This window comes from Monomorium pharaonis, chromosome 5 (genome assembly GCF_013373865.1).
Source record: "Monomorium pharaonis isolate MP-MQ-018 chromosome 5, ASM1337386v2, whole genome shotgun sequence".
Classification (NCBI taxonomy): domain Eukaryota; kingdom Metazoa; phylum Arthropoda; class Insecta; order Hymenoptera; family Formicidae; genus Monomorium; species Monomorium pharaonis.
The window spans coordinates 14171294-14194506 of record NC_050471.1 but is presented as its reverse complement, the minus strand read 5'-3'; the positions used below and the strand labels follow the sequence as shown (position 1 = coordinate 14194506).

Here is a 23213-nt window from a genome sequence, read left to right as displayed (position 1 = left end):
CAAGAAGAAAAAGACGACGACGAAAAAAAAACGTATACTTCCGGCAGCAAAACGAGGCGGTGCATTACCGATTCTACCGATATTAGGCGCGCTCGAATCATTGATCGGCGGAGCGGCCGGCGTGGCAAAGGCGGTAAACGACCGCAAAGCCACGCGACGTTAACTCGAGGAGCTGCAACGTGACAATCGCGCGATGGAAGGTCGCGGAGTGTATCTCGCGCCGTACAAAGGCGGACGAGGGCTGTATCTCGCCCCATACAAGTACGGAAAAGGCGTAAAAGCGAAAAGAAAAAATACTTCAAAGAGGCGTTAAAAATACCCGTGGGTGCGATGACAAACGTGCAATTACATCATTTGGCTATTCGTATGCGTATTTCATATTTCAGAGGAGTGTTTATGCGTAACGCGTTACCGATAAGCGGTGCGCGTCTAAATGAAAGCGGTATCGTAAACCTGGACGATGCGGCGGGTCCCGGTACTCACTGGGTAGCGTACGCAAAGAGAGACAATCACGTGATGTATTTCGATAGTTTCGGAAATCACCTAGAGAACTCGTACGATATTTCGGAGACGGTGTGACAAAAATAGAAAACAATCAAACGTCCTATCAAATCTACGATCAGAGCATTTGCGGACAACTTTGTCTGCTATTTTTACACTCGATTTAAAGACTGACGTTGCGCTGTTTAAACTCAGTATTCGTTCAAACATGTCGCTGACGCTTACGCTGAGCGGCAAGAGCAGCATTCTGACAGCGAGGTACTCTCCCACTATAGATTCTCCCACGACGACAACTGCGAGCTCGGTCTAGCGATCTTTGAAACATATAACACGATACCGAATGTGAATGCTTCAAACAATAAATTTTACTTTGGTAAAGACAACGTGGAGATTATGATTCCCGAGGGATCGTACAAGCTGCATGCCATAAATGAGTTTTTAAAACGCGAGATTTCACAAATACGTCCGCGACGCGACGAGGCTCGTTTAAACGTTACGCGCGGTGACATTGCGATTAAAGACAATAATGCTGGGGATGAAGACCCGATAACGATCCGCGCAAACTACAATACGATGAGATGTGAGATCAGATGCGCATACAAAATAAATTTTGGTAAATCCAACAATATCGGCTCGCTGCTGGGATTCACGTCGAAGCGTATACTGGAATCGCGAAAATGGCACGAGTCAGACGTGTCGATCAATATAATGATGAACGTGAACATTATCCGCGTAGAGTGCAACGTGACCGCGGGCGCGTACAGCAACGACAAAAGCGTGCACGTGATACATGAGTTTTCGCCGAACGTGTCACCTGGATATAAGATTTCGGAAAGACCGTCGCAGATCATTTACCTGCCGATCATCGCGCGGAGCGTTACGGATCTGACGATACGCGTCGTCGATCAGAACGGACGATTGCTTGATTTCGAGGAGAAGAAATTACCGTCAGATTGCACGTGCGACGACGACGACTGCAACGATAACGTGAACGTGAAATGCTCGTACTAAACGCGTCGGAACGCGCGAGAAAAATAAACACAAACATCTTTACAACGAAAACATCAACGTGTTACAACAGTCATCCGATATTTCTGCTATACCTTTTGATAATATTCAATAATCCAGTTGTTCCAAGAAAAAGAAGCTCACCGCGTCAAACGTTGAATTTTTGAAATCTCTGGGATTCGCGGTGCGACAATGATAGACCTTTTAAACATCAAAGACGAGCCGATCTTTGACGATTGCATCGTCAAGATCGAGACTCACACGTACAATCCGTTCGCCAATACAACGTTCGAACACAGCGACGAGATAAGAATACCTATACAACAGCAAGATTTATACACGTTACCATCTCAAAGTTTTCTATACGTTGAGGGAAAACTTACGATAAAAAAACCAGCTGCGGGGATGTGATATTGGGAAATAATTGCATCGCGTTCATGTTCGATGAGATTCGATACGAGCTCGACGGTGTAGAGATTGATCGCAACAAGAACGTCCTGCTGAACGAGATAAATAAACTGGTGATGCTGCGTACTCTGGAAAGCGGACGATACCTGAGCATGGCTTTTCGTTCGTGGGATTTATACGAGTTTCCGCTATTGCAGCGCACGACCAAACACTCGTGGGCTATCAAGACCGCTACTCAACTCGAGAAGCCGCGGTACGTCATCTTCGCTCTGCAGGCTGGTCGGAAGAACGTTATGCTCGAGGATACGAGCCGATTCGATCATTGTAAACTGCCAAACGTGAAACTGTATCTAAACTCAGAATGTTATCCGTACGACGATATGAATCTGGATTTTGATAAAAACAGATGGTCGATTCTCTACGACACATACGTACGTTTCTGTAAAACCTATTACGGATACGATTATCTCGAGCCGAATTAAACTGTTGCGAATTTTCGGCAAAAAGGTCCATTCGTAATTATCACCTAAGAACGTTGTCTCGCTATACATTATTAAAGGAGAGGGGGTGGAAATAAGACGATATATAAACCTACGATGCGCCAAAAATTGAGGGCAGTCTTCTCGATTATCGATAGAGAGCTCATTATGTCTATAACAACGTTCGTGGACCTGCAAGGTTTTATCGTTGGAAGAAAGTTTATCGTTAAGGAGTTTACTGCTTTCAGAGATGGATTCATTCTCTCGCATTACATTTTTCGAAATCCCGTACCGTGGCATCGACTCAATAACGCAGACAAACGCCAAGCATCGTGGTTGCTTACGCATCATCACGGATTACGATGGAACAGCGGAACGATCCCATACAGCAGAGCTAAGAAATTGATTACAACGACGCTGACTAGGAACGAAACACCGCCCGTCATATACGTCAAGGGACACGAGAAACGAGAATGGCTGCGGAATTTGCTTCTGGATGACACGAAAGAAGACATATACGTTGAAAATATCGAGGCGCATTATGACGATATAAGATCTTTAAACGAGATGGACGTTACGCATACTTTACGTTGTGCACATCATTCAACAAATTGCGCTTTACAAAATGTATTTAAAATATTCAATTGGTGGCATTGTCATCAATAAACATGCGTTTTTTATAAATATAGTGTTTTTTTCTTATTACTCCTGTCTCTTATTACCCCTATTAACCCTGTCGGAATCTGTTTACGTTATTTTTAACGTTCTTTTAGCGTTTTCTAATGTTTGAGTCGGAACGTGTTACGACACGTTCGAGATTATTCCCTAAAGGGAAGATATTCAACGTTGTTTCTCCCTCTACTCGAAGAAATTTCCCCTCTATCGTAACTTATAAGTCGAACTATTTTTTCGTACGATCAGTATTGCGTCAGCCGCTCGAACAAAATGTTCTCCGCCAAAGAAAGCAGCAGTGATACGAAGCGTTGCTACGATACTATATCGTGCGAGAAGAAATGCGACGTGTAAGTTTGATTTTTTAAAATTCTTTTTATTTTTCAACTTTTATATTATAACATTTATATTTTATTATTATTATATTATTTTTTATACAGTACGTCGGAGCGTCGCGCGGTTCGCGTACTAAGCAGACGATACGCGCTTACGAGTACGGGGTACAAATATCTCGAGATTGGCATCAACGTTGGTCCGCCGAGTTACGTGGAAATCGCCATAGGAGATCATCGGGGGAACGAACTTATAATGTCTCTCGAAACATGGAAGGGACTTTACGAACAGCGACAAAACGTTCTGAATCTGCTTCGCACCGACTATAAAGACTTGTACAATTTTATTAACGTTGGACCGCTAACAGCCAGAATTTGCATAATCAGTGAGGTTAACTTTATACGTTTGGAATCACAAAACGTACGCATGATAATGACCGAGTCGACCGTACGTCGTATGTTCGATCTGGACGGTTGTGTAGATTTAATGTTCGATCGACTAATTAAAATTACTGATAATGTTGATATGCAGTTTACGCAATTCTCTATATTGCATCCACCATAAAGAACCCCGATCAAGTATCTAACGCGATACGCGCAAGCAGCGTCTTTAATAAACATCGGCTTCTCGATTGTGAGTTTTTGGCTTTAGTGTTTAGTATGTAAGAGAAAAATTATTATACCGCTTTATATGACGTCTATCAAGCTGGAAGAACAAGGTCGTCGAAAATGAAAAACAATAGTATGAGAATTAGGTGCTTTTTAGGTGCTATTTAGGTGCTCTATTCAAAAATTAGGTGCTCTTCCCGTTTTTTCGGAAATTAAAATTATGCGTTGTACTGCCAGCTTGACGTAAGCTAGCAGCGCACCCAACTAATATCACTAAAAGAAGAGCCCTAAAAAAATTGAACGGGTTCCATAATTAGGTGCTTTTTAAGTGCTTTTGAATGGTCAAGCTCTCGGAGTCGTATCTCTACCCGTTCGTCCAAAAACACCTCCTTAAGGGGATACTAAACTGCTCTGTTTTATCATTAATTTTCGGACACCGAAATCTTTTTATTGATTGCATGGAATTGAAAATCCTTCTCCAAAATTAAAATACAGATAATAACGCGGTGCGCTGCGATCAATTTCATACGAACAACGAAAGAAAGTTAGAAAATTATAGTTTTGTTATCGACTTCTGTAGTCGACTCGTGAAAACATTGGCTGCGTATAAAAGTTTTAGACTTTGTACGTATAAAATAAGCCTGGAGCGCACTTGGCATTTCAGCAAAGAACAATACTGTGCTTTTAGAATGAGCCTAGGAACCTTAGAAAAAAAGTTTTCGGTGTTTAAGAGGGTCCTATCTGTTTTATTGTCAGAATTGTACAATTTGTTCCAATGTACAACTTTTTATTGCATTTACAGAATTAAAAATTCTCCACAATTAATTCTGGAAAAGGATTTCGAAATCTATAAAAGAAATACATACAAAATTTTGTTAATAACGTGCCCAAATGACTCTACATTATCGACCTCGATCAAGTTTGACGAGCAGTTTAGCATCCTCTTAACATCAGTATCAAGAGAAAAATGCTATAAATAATTAAAATAAAAAATTAATTTATATACAGAAAATAGGTTTTAATTGAATGCCTTATTAATGTACCACCAGCGAATTAAATGTTCACCCCTTATTCCAAAAATTCACCCCCTACAGTATGTCGCTTTTAGAATATGACGATATGGCCAAATCACCTAAAAAACTAAATAACAAAAAAAAAATCTCCACATTTAATAATGTATGTCAAAAATGAGATACAGAATATTTGAAAGCTTATAATTTCTTGTCATTAAACCCCCCCTGTATGTATATTTGTATAAAGTACTTTCAGATTTGATAGATGAAAATAGTTTAAAGATATTAATTTTGTAAGCTAGTATTAAGAGCGGCATATTGTAGGGAGTGGATTTTTTGACTAAGGGGTAGATCACTTATTTCGCTGGTGGTACATTAATAAGGCACTCAATTTTTTATTTTAATTATTTATAGCATTTTTCTATTAATACTGATGTTAAGGGGGTATTTTTGGACTAGGAGGTAGAGATACGATTCCGCGAGCTTGATTATTCAAAAGCACCTAAAAAGTACACCCAATTGTTAAAGCTTTTTGGTTTATTTAGGAATCTTCCTTCAGTGACATTAGTTGGGTGCGCTGCTAACTAAGGGGTGGATCACTTAATTCGCTGGTGGTACATTAATAAGGCACTTAATTAAAACCTATTTTCTGTATAAATTTATTTTGTGTATAAAACCTATTTTCTATATAAATTTATTTTTTATTCCAATCATTTATAACATTTTTTCTTGATATCTATATTGTTAAGGGGGTGTTTTTGGGCGAAAGGGTAGTGATACGACTCCGCGAGCTTGACCATTCAAAAGCACTTAAAAAGCACCTAATTATGGAACCCTTTCGATTTTTTTAGGGCTCTTCTTTTAGTGATATTAGTTGGGTGCGCTGCTAGCTTACGTCAAGCTGACAGTACAACGCATAATTTTAATTTCCGGAAAAACGGGAAGAGCACCTAAATTTGGAATGGAGCACCTAAATAGCACCTAAAAAGCACCTAATTCTCATGCTATTGTTTTTCATTTTCGACGACCTTGTTCTTCCAGCTTGATAGACGTCTTTATATGTATAAATTAAACATTAAAAAAATAAAAACTTATGTTATCTATTTTTTCTTTATTTTATATACCTATTTTTCTTAATAGAAATATCACAATGTAAGTAAAAGCGCACGCGATGAGGGAGAGTGAGAACGTGTAAAGATAGCGGCGTACGGGCAGGAGCGAGAGCGCACGAGAATACGTACGCGATGTGGGTAGTATGCGATGGGTAGTATGCGGTGTGCGTGCGTGCGTGCACGCGTGCGTGCGTGCGTGCGTGCGTGCGTGCGTGCGTGCGTGCGTGCGTGCGTGCGTGCGTGCGTGCGTGCGTGCGTGCGTGCGTGCGTGCGTGCGTGCGTGCGTGCGTGCGTGCGTGCGTGCGTGCGTGCGTGCGTGCGTGCGTGCGTGCGGTGCGTGCGTGCGTGCGTGCGTGCGTGCGTGCGTGCGTGCGTGCGTGCGTGCGTGCGTGCGTGCGTGCGTGCGTGCGTGCGTGCGTGCGTGCGTGCGTGCGTGCGTGCGTGCGTTGCGTGCGTGCGTGCGTGGTGCGTGCGTGCGTGCGTGCGTGCGTGCGTGCGTGCGTGCGTGCGTGCGTGCGTGCGTGCGTGCGTGCGTGCGTGCGTGCGTGCGTGCGTGCGTGCGTGCGTGCGTGCGTGCGTGCCGTGCGTGCGTGCGTGCGTGCGTGCGTGCGTGCGTGCGTGCGTGCGTGCGTGCGTGCGTGCGTGCGTGCGTGCGTGCGTGCGTGCGTGCGTGCGTGCGTGCGTGCGTGCGTGCGTGCGTGCGTGCGTGCGTGCGTGCGTGCGTGCGTGCGTGCCTGTGCGTGCGTGCGTGCGTGCGTGCGTGCGTGCGTGCGTGCGTGCGTGCGTGCGTGCGTGCGTGCGTGCGTGCGTGCGTGCGTGCGTGCGTGCGTGCGTGCGTGCGTGCGTGCGTGCGTGTGTGTGTGTGTGTGAGAGCGTGCGAGGGATGAGTGCGTGTGAGAGCATGCGAGGGATAAGTGCGAGTGATGTGTGCGAGTGAGAGCGTAAGATTGGGGAAAAACATAATTAAGATCAATTTTTCTTCTTTTTCAGAAGCTAATCAAATGGTTAAGTCTTCAGCTGAGTTTTTCAAGGATGCAGTGACATACATTCCTAATTTTTGTATTTATAGGATTGGCATAGTTCGGGATGTGAATTCTTCTTTATCTATTTAAGATATCTTGAATGGTATTACTTGGTCCGGAGAACCTACCAAAATATATAAAATTGAAAGACTTAAAACTAAAAATCCATTAAATCAAGATGAACTGATTGATACTCAGACAATTAAAATCTGATGAGTCATCACTTTTACCTGAGACAATTAATATCTGGAGGGTTAAACGACTTGTCATGTCTTTTGTTAATAGAGTCAGAAGATGCCTCGTCTGCTCCAGGTGGAACCACTCTGCATTTGCGTGCAGAGGGGTCACCACTTGTAGCAGATGTGATGAGGCACATAAAACTGAGGGTTGCTATAGTATTTCAGTTAAATGTACTAACTGTAAGGGTAGCCATCATGCATTTGACACTTCTTGCCCGGTCTTTAATTATTTTATGACAATTAATACCATTATGTCTTATTGCAATACTGACAGAAGACACGCTGTCAAGCTGATGAAGGCTAAGGGTATAACTTCGCCTTTAATGGCTCAAAACGCTTTTAAGTCCGCCGCATTCAAGGGCTGGTCCTTCAATGGGTCTACTCTTTTATCACACAAACCGAAGGTATGTACTGTATCTCAAAATTCTGCTGCTGCCTCTAGAAATAAACCAATAATCAGTAATAATCCTATTAGACAGGATATTAAGATTTCTAGAAACAATCCTAAACGTTTACGTATCAATAGCGACCCAACTATTCGATCTCATAACTCTTATGATTCCTTGACTAATATTAATAAGAAAATCATTGTTTCTAATAAAGACCCCCCATCTAACCTTAATCTTAACCCAGGTTTAGATAATGTATATCAGAATAAAAATTTGTATAGGGATACACAATTTTCAAATATTAGTGAATCCGTCTCCAGTCTTGGGGGAATGTCAATAATTAACAGGAACGATTTATCATTTAATTTACAAGAAAATTTTCAAGAAATTAGAAGACAACCTTGCAGCCGCCAGCAGGAGCCGACGCTGCACCGATCCGAGACCTCCGAATCAACGTGGCGAGGATGGACGAGGCGCCAAAGCAAACGCCGACACCGAAGCCGACGCCGACACCGAGGCCGACACCAACGCCGAGGACAACGCCGACGCCCAACTCGGACATATTAACTCAACCAGCAAGCCAGGCACCGACGGACGAGCCGAGGGAGGATGACTATAGAAACTAAACTCTGTGCGCGCAAAGACTAGAAACCGTGCAGTGTAATTTTAAGTTTAAATACATAAGATTAATTATTAAGTATATATATACAGTGTGTGGATGTTACTATGCGTAGATTAAGTTATATAAATATATTTTAGATAGTATTAAGTATACTCGCAGCGGCGAAACCGCGTAGCATTATTATTGCGTTAAATTCGCGTTAGATTTATTAATAATAGTATATTCATTGATTGTGTTTGCAGCGGCAAGGATCGCATATTATATTTAACGTTAGCAGTAAAGTCACATTATATATTGTAATAATATTTTCAGTATTCATTATATTTACTTTATTATAGCGGCAAGACCGCATATATATAGTTTGTTTAACATTAAATTCACTTTCTTGTGATGATAGATATTAATCTTAGGTTTGTTCATAACGGCAAGACCGTACCCGTTCATATTATGTATTTAATCATATTCTCTTAATATTTACAATTAGATATGCGTTAGCGGCAAGTCCGCATAAGTTTTGTAAAGATTATTATATTTATAAGAAGTTTGTTACTGCGACAGCAAAAATCGCGTCATATATATATATTTTATAAAGGTTTATATATTCATGTTAACCAATGTTCATATTTTTGTATACGACAAGCGTCGTGATAGTAAGCGGCGCATCTCAAGCGCAACAGCGCGTATATTATATTCATTTATTTGTCGTGCGTGCAAATAAACGCGTTAAAGCCCGATTAAAACACTCTATCCGTGATACGCTGAGCCGTGCGAGCATGCGTGAGAGAGAGAGAGTGAGCGGCGTGCGTGCATGCATAAATAATTATAAGTTCATATTTGCAATAAACGGCAATGCCGTAAATAAAGTTTTATTTAATTATATACTATATATTATTTGTCACGTTCCGAAAACGTCACTAGTAAACTCCTGTACTCTTCCTAGACAGAGACAGACATAGCCGAGGACCGCGAGCGGCATAAGACCCATGAGGATCAGGCAGCCGGCGTTTTGACAGATTGAGGTTAGGTTGCCCATGGTCATACATACGCGATACGATTATCATGTACGCGAGACGCATAGATCGCGAGATAACGCTCGAGATTCCCCAGACAGTAGTCCTCTACTTCAATATCCGATGGTGGAATACAATTTACCACCTGTGTATAACAATAACAATATCGGAAGGACCGGAGGGAATCGCGACCGTTCTCTGGCAGGTTTACGACGCTACGACAGGCGAACCGGAACGTTTTACGTAACCAACGCATAATCCTGCGTTAATTGATATTATACATTAATTATTAAGTGACGCTTAAGGCGCGTTCACTTCATGAATGACACAGGTCCGTGATTTTGTTTAACGCGCATATCGCTTGACGCGAGCGCATGTTCTTTCATTATTTTATGTTGTTTAATGCCAATTTGGGCAATACATTTAATTTAAACGATAATTAATCATTTTGGGGACCTTAAGCCATAAAGGCAGTCCGTGTGAACGGACCTGTGCCACCAATAGCGTTGCGACATTACTCGCTCGACGCTGTGGATTTCTAACGCAGTGCGCATGCGGTGCCACAGCATCCGAGCGAGAACGAGAGTGAGTATGAGTGAGATACCATTCGATGCTCACCGATTGGCGACAGACTACAGCCTGACAACAACAAGCCAATCGGGGTGCACCGAGTGGTAGGGATGCATGGGAACAAGCGGCTCAGCGTCCCGACGCGATAAAAGTCTGCAACGAGACGTCTTGGGAGACGGACGTGCGTGCGTGTTCGTTTTCCCGCGCGTTCTTGTTAACGTATAATTACGTGTCTAGTGCACAGGCAGTAACGGGCGCGACAAATTCGTTCTGCGATACAACCCGCGAGCCTTGCCAGCAGATTCTTTCCGCGCTGTTATTAATCGCGAGCGCGTAATAAAATCGCGAGATCTGCGTGCGCTATGCGAGAGGCGATGCGTAGACAAGTGAATCACGACACACGCGTGGGCGATTAGAAGCCGCAGTGTGAGTGTGTGCGCGAATGTAATATAAATCGAGTTGTGTGAAAACCCTGAAGCCTATAATTATTCGTGCGACCCTAAATTCCCATCCTGGGCGAGCATCCGTTAGTGGCGGGAGATTGCGTCATCCGACGCGCACCACGTAGCGAGACGTCCCAGAGGATTCTATCGACGCGGGGGTCCCAGCCAAGTCTGAGTGGACGTAAACAACGAGGACTTCCGCATTCCAAAGCCGTGTAGGCGTATTACATCATCCGGCCGACAAGACGAGAGGGCCGTGACCACACCCTGGCGGCGGGGCTGTACACCGACCTGGCGACCGTGTAAAGTAAGGAATCTTCGGAAATACTAAGATTCTCTAAGAATTTATTAATTCTGTGAGCATGTTCGGTCACAACCTAACGTAGGCCTCATTTTAAATGACATATACATGATAATTCGAGAAAACAAGAATTTCTCTAGTCTAAAAGAAGAGATTCTTGAATATATTTGCAATTTTAATTATTAAGATTAACTTGTTTATTAATTACTTTTCATATATATATTATATATCATTTAGTTTTATTCTTTACTTTTAATACTCTATATTACTATGCCTATAAATGTATTACTATTATAGTTCTAACTCTTAGTTGCAATCTGTTAAGTTAAACGTTCTAGCATTCTGCTGTATATCCTTATACCAGGTATTTTCTTTTTTTTCCTTTTACAATGGGGATCAAAATATTACAGTGGAATTGTAGAGGAAGCCATGGTAAGTTTGCTGAAATATCAAATATTGTTTTGAATTACGATCTCATTTGTTTACAAGAGACTTGGTTAAAGGATGATGAATATTTCTTGTTTAAAAATCATGTTACCTTTAGACATGATCGACTTAATGACATCATTGGTGGTGGTGTTGCTATTTTATGTAAGAGTCATATCTTATGTAAGGGTCATTTTATTTAAGGCTATTTTATGTAAGGGTCATATCTTGATCCCATTTTAATCGATCTGACACTCCCTCCTTCCTACAATATAGATATAATTCTTGTTAAAGTAAAACTTTCGTCTGGTCATCTTTTTATTGCTTCGTTATATAACCCTCCAGCTAACAACACGAGTAAAAATCGATGGAAATTTATACTTAATTATTTGTCTCAGTTATGTTTACATGACCGTCTACTTATATGTGGCGATTTTAATGCTCAGCACTCCAATTGGGGTTCTTCGATTTCGAATTTCTGTGGTAGGGCTCTTGCGGATGTTATTGGTGCCTCTGATTTTCTATATTTGAACGATGGTTCTGCCACAAGGATATCCGCTAACCCTTAACACTCTAGTGTCCCTGATTTGTCTTTAGTTTCTTCATGCTTTGGATCTTTCTGTAGCTGGTCTCTTCTCGATGATTCGCTTGGAAGCGATCATCTGCCTATTTTAATAGATATAAACTCCAATGGAGACAAGTCGGGTTGTTCTTATAATAACCGTCCTAAATTGCTGAATTTACACATGGACAAAACACTTCTCAGTTTATTGTGATGAATATTTTAATAAATATACTGATTTTTCGAACTTATCTGGAAACGAGATTTAGGAATTGTGGTATTTGGGAGTTATTAACTGTGCGTATAAGGCTGGAATTAGATCAGTGGATGGAGAGGGTAACATTAAATATTTCAATAATTGTAACAGTAAATGGTATTTAAACCGTCCTACTCCTCCCCATAGCAAAGTCAGTCAACCATGGTGGGACAATGATTGTTTTATGGCAGTTATTAATAGGTCAAAAGCTTTTAAATTATTACAAAACCAACCAAATAGATCCAATTTGATTAAATACCGTGAGATATCCACTCTAACGAGGAAAATAATTTCTAAGAAAAAAATTGCAAAACTTCAAAAATTTTATTGAAGAAATTGGCCTTAACTTTGACATAAAATCCTTCTGGAATACAATTAACAAATTCAAAAATAGTGTTTTCTTTCAACCTAAGAACTGTCCTAGACATTCAAAGCGTAGATAAATTGACTCGGCTATTGATAGGATAGCCCCACCTTGGTGTGAATACCCATTTCTTTCCATCATTCGTCTCAACGCGGTATCTATTTTCGATGACCCGTTCCAAATGTACGAACTATGTGATGCAATCAAGGCTTCTAGAGCGGGTTCGGCCGCTGGTCTTGATTTCATAGATAACTTGTTACTCAAGAGATTACCAATGTCTGCTCTGCAGGTTTTACTCCATTCTTTTAATTCCATAATGGTAGATGGTTCATTTCCATTGTCCTGGTTTTCTACATAAAAGAGTTTGGTAGTGAATTATGATAAGGTACCAAAAATATTTTCTTCACGAACTATAAAAAAATGTAACAAATAAAAATTTATATCATTATTGATTTTTGAAAATTATTAAATTAAAATTATAAATGTAGTATAATTTTAAGCTATTAATAGATATTTTTAAAATGTCAATACATACTCACAAAAACACATCCAGCGCTCAATAGTACACGACTAAACGATTTCACACAATAAGGCAGCGCTCGCAAAGCGGCAACATTTTATACCAGCGTTCTAACGATATCTATAGTGTACTTTGAACATTTCTGTAGTTATTGACTTTAATTTTTGATTCAACCTCTGTCGCAAGCTGTAGAAAAATGACAATTATCGATAATATACTGAAATTCCACTTCTATATGAAACGATGAGTCAGAAATAAGTACAGCATGCATTATATAAAGCTACGCGACTATAATTGATAACTACGATCAATCTTGTGGTACCTCAAATTAGAAATATTCTTATTATTCTGCATATTTTATGTAAAAATATTAATATTATATTAATATTATTAATATTAACATCAATAATAATATATAATAACAATAATACTTTTATTTCATTATTATTAATTAATATTAAATATTATTTTATATTTTACTTCTATATTTATGTTACGTCCAGCCTTAAGAAATTTAATCTGTTTCGGATACGCAGGTAAGGCAAGGAAGAACGCAACAAACTTATAGAATTTCCGTAGGCATACAATAAGAAAGGGTAGGTGCCTTGGGTCGAACGCACTTTTTACAACGCAGAATATGGGTCAGCGTGCCCTTTCAAGCCCGTTATAACCCTGTTTCTGTGTCATGCGCTCGTGGTCCAAGTTTTGAGTCAGTGAATTGAATCACTTTAACTCGGGACTGGACCTGGTGCAATCTTTGATCGGGGATTGGAGATCCGGGGGTGGTTTTTGAAATTAAATAATTAACAAAAATTATTTAAAAACTACATGTAAAGAATTTATTTTTACGTTTTAGTACATTAGAATTAGCGCTGAAGTCATGTTTTATAAAAAATACTATTAATACTGCCGGTATAATATTGGGTAGATTTGCATGGATACAATAATAATTTTAATGCTGGTTAACATAATGATAAATAAGAAATTTAATATAAAAAAATGAAAAAGGTGACAGAATAATAATTCGAATGAATAGGGCAACATACATAATAATAATAGTTTATAAATCGTCTAAAATAATTCGAAAAATCGGCTAACATAATCACAGATAATCGAAGATTAGATATTGTAATAATAATTTAAAAGATCGGCTAAGATAGTTAGAATAATCTAAAATTTAGATATTATAATTACAAAATAATTATTAAGATCGGCTAAAAAGCTAATACAATTATTTTTTCTTTTCTAAATCGGGAGGAGATTTGTATGTCAATGTAACTCTTCTACTGTGGCGTATGAAGGGGGAAAGAAGTTATAGAAAAAGTCGGCGGGGATAGCAAAAGGATCGAAATAGTAAGGTGTAAATACCAAAATAGGATCGTTAAGAGCGAGGGCAGGTAGTATGTCTAGAAGGACTTCCGGATCAATCGCTTCCGGATTAATTGTAAGGTCTCGGAAATGGTGGAGAAAAGGATCTAATTTGAGAGGAAACTGCTCTAAAATTTCTAATAAGGAGGTTTGGATGCCGTCGTAATAGTAATATCTTGGACGGGGAGATAAGACGGGGAATTCGGCCAAAAACTCAAAAAATGGCGTAGGTGAAGGTGGCGGAGGAACCTCTTCTGGTTCGGGAGAACTGATAGGGGAATAGTGAGGTGAGGGAGGAGGAGGTGAAGAAAATTGTTTATTGCTAGAATCCGAGACCGTGGCGAAATTACGAGTGTTGTGGGCGCTATCTTCGGATGTTTGGACGATGACCGCCTCTGAATCCGCGCACCGGAACTGCCGGTCGGACTCTCGAGCGACAGCCTCTGAATCCGCGCACCGGAACGCCCGGTCGGACTCTCGAGCAACAGGCTCTGAATCCGCGCACCGGAACGCTCGGTCGGACTCTCGAATGACCGTCTCTGAATCCGCGCACCGGAACGCCCGGTCGGACTCTCGAGCAACAGGCTCTGAATCCGCGCACCGGAACGCTCGGTCGGACTCTCGAATGACCGTCTCTGAATCCGCGCACCGGAACGCCCGGTCGGACTCTCGAGCAACAGGCTCTGAATCCGCGCACCGGAACGCTCGGTCGGACTCTCGAATGACCGTCTCTGAATCCGCGCACCGGATCGGCCGGTCGGACTCTCGAAGTCCGCGTTTCCCGTCAAAAGTGAACAGTCCTCTGAACGCGAAGTGAGCGTGGTAGGGTCCGGATAAGCGCGAGCCCGCCTGATCGCCCGTCTCCGTTTTCTTTTTAGATTCGACTGATTACGATGGAAGAAACTATTGTCCACTACAATTTTAAGTTTGATTTTATATAACGAAAATCGGGATCCGGTAAAAATTTATGTCTAGAAACTTACTACTTGTCGGGATGTTTCCTCTGGAGGGAGCGTAATCCGGAGTGCCGGTCTCTGGGTACTCGGGCGGTTTTCGGTTGGCCGGAATAAGTCGGTCCGTCAGGACTCTAGGCTGGTGGAACTGGAGAGTGATAACCCACGGAAGTGCACTCACTTCACTTGCGGTTCGCTTTTTGTGTTCGACACTTTAATGTTTGTCCCGACTCGCACTCGAGCAATCGTGAAAAATCGTGAACTCGCGAAATTTTTGGACTCGTACTCGGTCAAAAATAAAAAGCGGAAAAGCTGCTCGCGGTCTTTGGGATCGCGATTTTATACTCAATTTTCCGAAGGGAAGGGTTGAGGTGTAGGCGGTGTCATTCTTGGATTGGTGGGCCTTTTCAAAACCACCAAATTTGAAGCTTGTCTATTGGGAACTCGCGAAATTATTATTTTGTAGAGATGATCAGCTATTAGTCCATCTCTTCTCGTCTCCGCCCGATTTGGTTTTGGTTTTGAGTATAGGAGAGGGATGTTTATAATTTTTTGCTCCTCTTATCTTTAGGTCACTCAAACAAACAAGCAAGCAAAAAAAAAGAGTTTTTATGTCTTCCTGTAGAATTTTAGTGAGAAACATACTCTTATTGATTGAGCGCGGACAGCGTTTTTGCTGTGAATAATAAATTTTTATAGTTTCCGGAGGTTCGTTGTTTGAAGATTTTAATTTCTTTAGGTTTCAATATTTCCCTTTTCCTTTGCTTAGCGTCTGGTACCGATCCAGGGCATTGTAATGTTCGGTAATAAAGTTATTTATTATATTTTTTTTATTCTAGACTCGACATTGCCCCAGACTTCCCGAAAGAATTAAATCATATCTAACGGTCGCTTTCAAAATAGTTTACAGATGGGGAACTATGCATTTGTTTGATCACTATTTCCTTCGGTTTATGTATTTATTATTCCTCAGAAAAAATAAAATTTTAAATTGTCGCTATATCTCACGAACTTGTACGTAACGATAGAGCGATCCTCTGCAAACATTTCTTGCTCTTGGCGACCGTTAGAGTACGATTTCTCTTAATTGTTTTCCTTACAAGGACAACGAGAAGAAAAACCTTAAGTCCACCGGACATAACAATTTACTTATATTTTAATATTCTTTTTTCCATTTTATACAATATATGTACTATATATATGCGTACATACACATTTCAAATATATGTTTGATGTATCATCACTCTTGGATTAGTCTTTGACCGTCTGCCATTCACATTGAACCTTCGTATTTTGATTCATAATAGTACATATTCATGTCTGTTATGTCTAGTGATGTCTGTGCGAAATTATAAATTGCACATTGTCCTTCAAAATTAATTGGCATCGTCATCTTCTATCGGGAAGTTGCGAACGAAACGCGTGAAAAATCGAGCGCGATAACGGGCATAATGCATATACAGTTTTAATTTTTTTTTTAAAATGGTTTGTCGAAATATAACTTTATTATATATCGTTGAATTTCTAAAAAAATAACCTTTTATTTTGTGATAAAAAAATTTCAAAATTTTGAAAAAATTATTTGAGTGATAAGGGTATTTTTAAAAATTAAAACATCAAAAAAATTTTTTTGTTACTCTTTTGTAGTACTTCTAAAGCCCTTCAATTTTTATTTTAACTATTTTTTTCTATTTTGTTTAGTTTTGGAGATATTCGTCCCCGAAACAGAAAATCCGATTTTTTTCTAAGGGGTGTTTCACCCTCTAAAAGTGCGTATGGGCATTTATAAAAAAATACGTGTCCCTTATTTTTGTCTAGAAAACAACATATTAAAAGCTCATTAAGATCGGAGGGGAACACTTCTGACTTTTTCCTTGTAAGAATATTATGCGCTTATAGGGCTTGAACATTTTTTATGGATCTGTTCAAGACATTATAGTTAATGATTTGGGTTTGCGCCGTGTTGCAGCAAAGTTAGTGCCGAAAGACTTGAATTTCACTCGTTGTTGCAAATTTAACTCTATTGCAAAAATCGGAATATGCACAAAAACAGATTTACTCAACACTTCGTCACTTTCACTCGTCAAGCTAGGATGCTGAAATTTGGAGGGAATATTGCTGGTAGGTGTGGCCACGGTCTTACAGATCTGGAAACTCGCTCAATTTTCAGTGGTGGTGGTAGGTTTCTTATTGAAGCCACTTTTATATTGTAATTCACTTAGTCGCCACGAGGGTCGTTGCGAACGGGTAATGCCTTATTACACGGTGTTACATAAGACTACACTTACTACATTCGTATTGCATTTTTATAATACAAATTTTCAATTTCGGAAATGTGAAAAAACTATAATGTATTAACAATCTGTAATGTAATAATATATTAATTTATTTTAAGTGTAAAATGTAAAATAACATTTGCAAGATAATGGTCTTGTTTAAAAGATCCTTTATTGGTTTGTCAATTTCGACAATTTTTTTTTCTTAAATTCTTTTTGCATTTTTTGATTTTCTTGATACGTGTATCGCCTCATACGTAATCTAATATAATAAACTATGGCATATGACAGGATTTCGGAGGTATGTTCTGTGCAAGGAAAAAAAAATGTATAAGTGATAAGTACTTTGTCGACAGTTAATTCAAAAACGTCAATGTGAGTGCAATATTTTACAAAGCACGTGGCAGATGAGGTCAAAAAATCTTAAATTTGTGTGAATCAATTCGCTGCGGGATTTCATGTCAACTAATTGAGACACAGTAGAAGGGCTTGACGACTGAGATTTTACAGCTTCTTCGCATCTCACACAGAATTGATATCTTTTAAGTATCTGTTTGCACAGGTACCCTGGAAATACAATTCTGTTATCATAACGTGATTAAAATGTTAACGTTGCAACATTGCATATTATTGCAATGTAATGTTTCAGAGATATTGCAAAGACATTATTTTACAATATTACTTCAGCAATGATGCAGCAACATTTTAAAATATTATTAAAATAGTGAAAATAGATAAAATTAATATTCAATACAGTTTGAATACATATATTACAGTAACTTTTCAAAAATAATGTAAAAATGGTCCGTTCTATATTATTTAAAATTTTTCCTCTATAGAGATACATGCATTTTGGAGTAGTTTTATTTTGTGTGTAAAACTCTTATTATGTAGATTTGTGTATAACAAAATACAAGGTTATTCAAAATTCTTTTAAATAACTGTATTTTTAAATTTAACAAATACAGAGTGATTATAATGATATCAACCAAACAATAATCCTATCAATTCATTCGGTTTTAAATAACTATATTTTGAATTGAACAACAGAGTGATTAGTGATTACGTCAACCAAAAGATAAATTTTGCAAGTTTTGTCTCTTATTTTATAAATGTACTTACATAAGATAAAAAACAAAACTTGCAAAATTTATCTTTTGATTGAAGTTTTACTAATCACTCTGTATTTGTTAAATTCAAAATAGTTATTTAAAATCGGATGACTTATTTTGAATAACCTTTTTCTGAATAATATTGTATACATATTTTACTGCAATGTTGCTACGATATTACGTAACAATATTCTGAAAGCGGACATTTTACCATTGCTGCAATCTTGCAGCATTTCACAACGTTTATCCAATATTGCAATCTTGCGTTGAAATGTTGCCACAATGTTGCTGCAATCTTTCTGTGCTGTATGGGCTACATTTATAATATCTAAAAGCACAGTGATATAAGCAATACTTCACTAGGACAGGACATAAACTGGATTAGTAAACTAAAAATCTTAATTTTGATTAGTAAAAAGCATTTTAAGCGGAAGAAATTAGTTAAAACAAAAAACCTGTCACATAATAAATTATACAGTCGAGGATCGGAGATAGGATGTAATCATGATCAAGGTTACAGTCAATAACGTCATCTGCCTCCCAATCATCATTTTCGAGTACTGCGTCCAGTTTACTTTTAATGTCTTGCAAATACATACAATATTTAGCCTGACTCTTTCCATAGATGGCCTTTAGATCGCTGATTGAGGCTAAAATTAGTGGTGATCTGTCGTTCGATATCGTGCATCCAGTTTACTTTTAATGTCTTGCAAATACATACAATATTTAGCCTGACTCTTTCCATAGATGGCCTTTAGATCGCTGATTGAGGCTAAAATTAGTGGTGATCTGTCGTTCGATATCGTGCAATTCCTAAATTTTGGGGGTTTAATTACACTGTATACAGATAGAATTTTATAGAGCTGTAAGAATGTAGTGCAATTTGGATGGTCATTACAGCCCGCAGATTGGCGTATTGTTCCAAAATATTTTTATAACGAAAAAATAGTTAAAACACGTTAAGCATTAATGCAATACAATGACCGTGAACACCGTTGTTTATGACACTACACGGAAGAACGTTGAAAACAAGAGTGAGCAATTAGGCGCTTGTAAAAGTTTTGCAAAAGTTTGTTGAACAAAAAAAGGACTGTACCTCTAAGTTGTCCTGATTTACTTTTCCTGTTAATAAGTCAATAAGTACTGAAAATTGAATTTCTCAATAAGATAGTGGCACATATCCATCGTAGATTGAAGCGACAACCTGAGTTCTCTGGATGTTTCAGGAGTAAGATATTCTTCAGGCTTGATGTCTCCTTTACAAACAGTTGAACTCCCAATCGTTCAACCAATGTAATGAATCTTGTAACACCTGATACAAAATTAAGGTAAAACTATGGATGAGATTGTTTAAAAAACCAATAATGATTTTACCTTAAAATCGTTAGAATCTGGAGTAAGCCCTTGATTTTGAGACTTCCGATTTAATGCGTCACACATGTCATTTATTTGTTTGCGGAAGGAGATCCTCTCCTCACATCCAGTGAGTGATTGGCATTTATGCGACAAGTAAAAAGACAATCCCTTAGCTACAGAGTTACTAAAAAGCTATAATACAGTAAACTAAATTAGACTTAAACAATGATAAACGTATTTATGTTCTGTCGAAGTAATGTAAAAAAGTACCTGGGTTGCGAGTCGAACGCGCATTTTTGATGTACTATCCAACTCCACGTGTCTTTTTGTAACTCTTGGGCATACGCGGGTGTTACCCACGTGAACTTTGTCGAGATTGTACAAATTTTTCAAGTATTCCTAGCGAATGTACTCTTTCGTGCATGCTATCTGCAATTCAATGAAACTATTCGATACGAATATGATAAAAAATATATAATACTTCATTTTTTTAGCTATTTTGGTATTAAAACAAAGGTAAATATTGACCATAATTATTCAATTACATTTTTTTCAAGTATTCCAATATTCAAATAAAGTTAAATATCTACGACAATTTACTGATATATTTTACTTACCCGTAATCGCTTTCTGGTGTGCAACCGATTCCGTATATTCTTGATGAGATGTGGTGTATCAGAGAAAGCAAATACGTTGTGTTCGTCATCCAAAGGGTGCGTGAACCAGGTCTTAGTGTTTTCCATTGAGCCCTTGACGTTCAAAATCTTCCACATTTTCACATTTGTCGCAGCTCCATCGGCAACAACGCCATGAATCGTTGCTCCGCACTCCTCTAAATAAATGATACCTTTGACTACCAATTTGGCAAGCTTTTCTGCCTTTACAGGGAAAAGAGCTTACTTCTTCGATGCAAACACGCCGATTGTCTGCGTATACGTGTCGACAAGGAGTTGAAATATCATAACAAAGCCGTGTGTTGCTTCATCGTTGATGTCTGTCGATTTTGATCCGTCATCTCCAAAATCCGTCAAGCCAGTATAAGTTAAATTTTTTGAACAAACGGCAACCGATTTCTTTAAGTTTATTTCATCAAACAACAGTATGCCATGACGTTGCATACGTGTTTTAGAAGCAAAGTTTTTCTTCAAGAGCTCCGAAAACTGCTTGTCAAAACCGCAGTTCATATTTATAAGAGACAAGTACGCACGTACCGTTCTTCTGCACGGTAATGGCGGAACATTGCATTTGCGTAAAAACTCATAATATCCGGCCGATCTAATGTTCATTAACATGCACAGCATCATCCACTTTTCTGTGTACTGTCTACCTTTGGCACTTGTTTTGTTTGCAGCTTTAATAATTTCTTTCAGGACTGCTTTCTGAGTGGCTGGCACGTTCAATTTTTCATACTTTTCATCCAACGTCGTTTCTTGAATTCTAGCCATTTGTTTCTCTTTTTCTTTAACGGACTGCATCAAAAAATTGGCTTGTAACTTTGCTCGATTCTTTGCACATCTTTCGCGTCTTTGTCTCATTTGCATTGCTCTCAGCTTACGTTGATCGATGGGATTTGGAAGGTTACGAATACGATGCAAGGATGAATAGTTTTTCAATCTCAACACATTTTGAAGTATACGTTTCCTGAGTTTGCTTCGTGCACTTGTCGCATTTTTTCGTTTCCAAAACCATATTGCACTCTTTGTGTCGCCAATGTTGAGCCCAATCTTGGAATGCGGTATTAGTGGGTATACAGTGGACATCAATGTCGCCCAGGCCACTGCAAACATTTATGTCCTGGAACTTTTCCAAGATGTATGGTATGGAGTCGGCTGTATTATAAATTTACTTTAGTTTCGTTCCCTGTGTATTAACGTGGTGTCCATTAATGTAATAATGCAATTGTCTATCAGTGTTGAGAATAACATGTTTTAAAGCATGTGGAAAATGCATGCCGCTGTCAAGTCTCGGTTTCGCAAATGAAAACAGAATACGTTGTTCCTTTTGATCAGGCAATTCATTGACGCTTTAAAATTTCGATATTATAGCAAAATGTATTTCACAGGCACTGGTATTCGTACTCGCTTCCTAAATGCCTATAAGACACTCATAATATTTTAGAAAAAAAAAACGAGCACCGCTTTCATATTAATACAGTAGTCGAAATTACTTGCACTTTCGAAGCAATTTTTGCCTACTACTCTCCCCTACTACTCTCCCCTTAATAAATAAATTAATAATAATATTAATAAATAATATTCAATTTTTTTTACAATTTGCATGTGTTACGTCTGATATTTCGATGTGGTTAGGGGATGAAATAGGAGACGTTGGTTTTACCCTGATTAGAAAAAAAATAAGAGAAAAAGAATTTTGTTTATTTTATATACATTTTATTCAAGCTGGAGCCTATTTTTACAATGCATGGCTTCCAGGCTTGTCTTTCTGTGGAAGGCCTGTGGGCCACAGTATATCCGGTGGGGGAAAATAGTAGGTGCACGGTCCCGCGAAGGGGTTCGTTTTGAATTATCCGGCACCTCGACCTGGTGGGGGGTGCTTGGAGGGGTTTTATTTGATATCTAACGGGCACCGGTCGTGTCCGTATTCTTGTCGGAGCGACGTCAGAACCTCGTGGCCTCGCGGGTTGTTTTTGGGTTATTTTTACTAGTTTTTTCGTTAGAGGAGGTAGCGCGAATGGGCCCGGTGAAGGAGGGTCCCAGTAGGTTGCGGAGACGGTGTCCGGGAACGGAGCTTGGTCGAAGACCGATGGGTCGAACTCTCCGAAAGAATAATATTCTTTTTTTAGGCGCTTTAGGTACGCCCTCCATCCACCCTTATTTTTGCCCATGTCTTTTCTAAAAATGCGGTAGCCATGTTAATTTTCTTAGTAGCGGTAGTAAATTTTATTCTAATGGTGAATGTAAGATTATTTTTATAATTGATCTGTAGCTGTAAGAAGTTCGATGTATATAAAATAAAGGGGGCGGGGGGGTACTGAATTATAGCAGTAACGCGCCTCAGACAGGCCAAGCGCGATACTGAATGGAAGAAATTTGTTAATAGTAACGTGCCTCAGACAGGCCAAGCACGTTATTTGAATGGGGAAGGAACAGAAATTTTTTTGTCAATAGTAACGTGCCTCAGACAGGCCAAGCGCGTTACTAAATGGAGAGGAAACGGGAACTTGTGATGGTAACGTGCCTCAGACAGGCCAAGCACGGCACCGTAAATGAAAAGGTGGGAGAGTGAAATGGGGAAGAGAAATAAGAAATTACAGAGATCCTTTGCTAGGC

At 39.2% G+C, this 23213-nt stretch overlaps 2 protein-coding genes and 1 pseudogene across 2 annotated transcripts in view; 2 read left to right on the top strand and 1 right to left on the bottom strand.

Annotated features, from left to right (window-relative positions):
* The first annotated feature begins 2513 nt into the window (after window positions 1-2513).
* Window positions 2514-3529, top strand: LOC118645667. Its single transcript, XM_036287264.1, has one exon. The coding sequence runs from the start codon at window positions 2514-2516 to the stop codon at window positions 3060-3062; it is 549 nt and encodes a 182-aa protein (XP_036143157.1). The 3' UTR covers window positions 3063-3529.
* Window positions 3530-7002: 3473 nt separating this feature from the next.
* Window positions 7003-23213, top strand: part of LOC118645840 — a 69340-nt gene continuing 53129 nt past the window's right edge. Inside the window, exon 1 of the mRNA XM_036287590.1 lies at window positions 7003-10736. Within this exon, the coding sequence (XP_036143483.1) occupies window positions 7425-8351 (927 nt within the window). The 5' untranslated portion in view covers window positions 7003-7424 and the 3' untranslated portion in view covers window positions 8352-10736. The remainder of the gene's footprint in view (window positions 10737-23213) is intronic.
* Window positions 16354-20696, bottom strand: LOC105840569 (annotated as a pseudogene).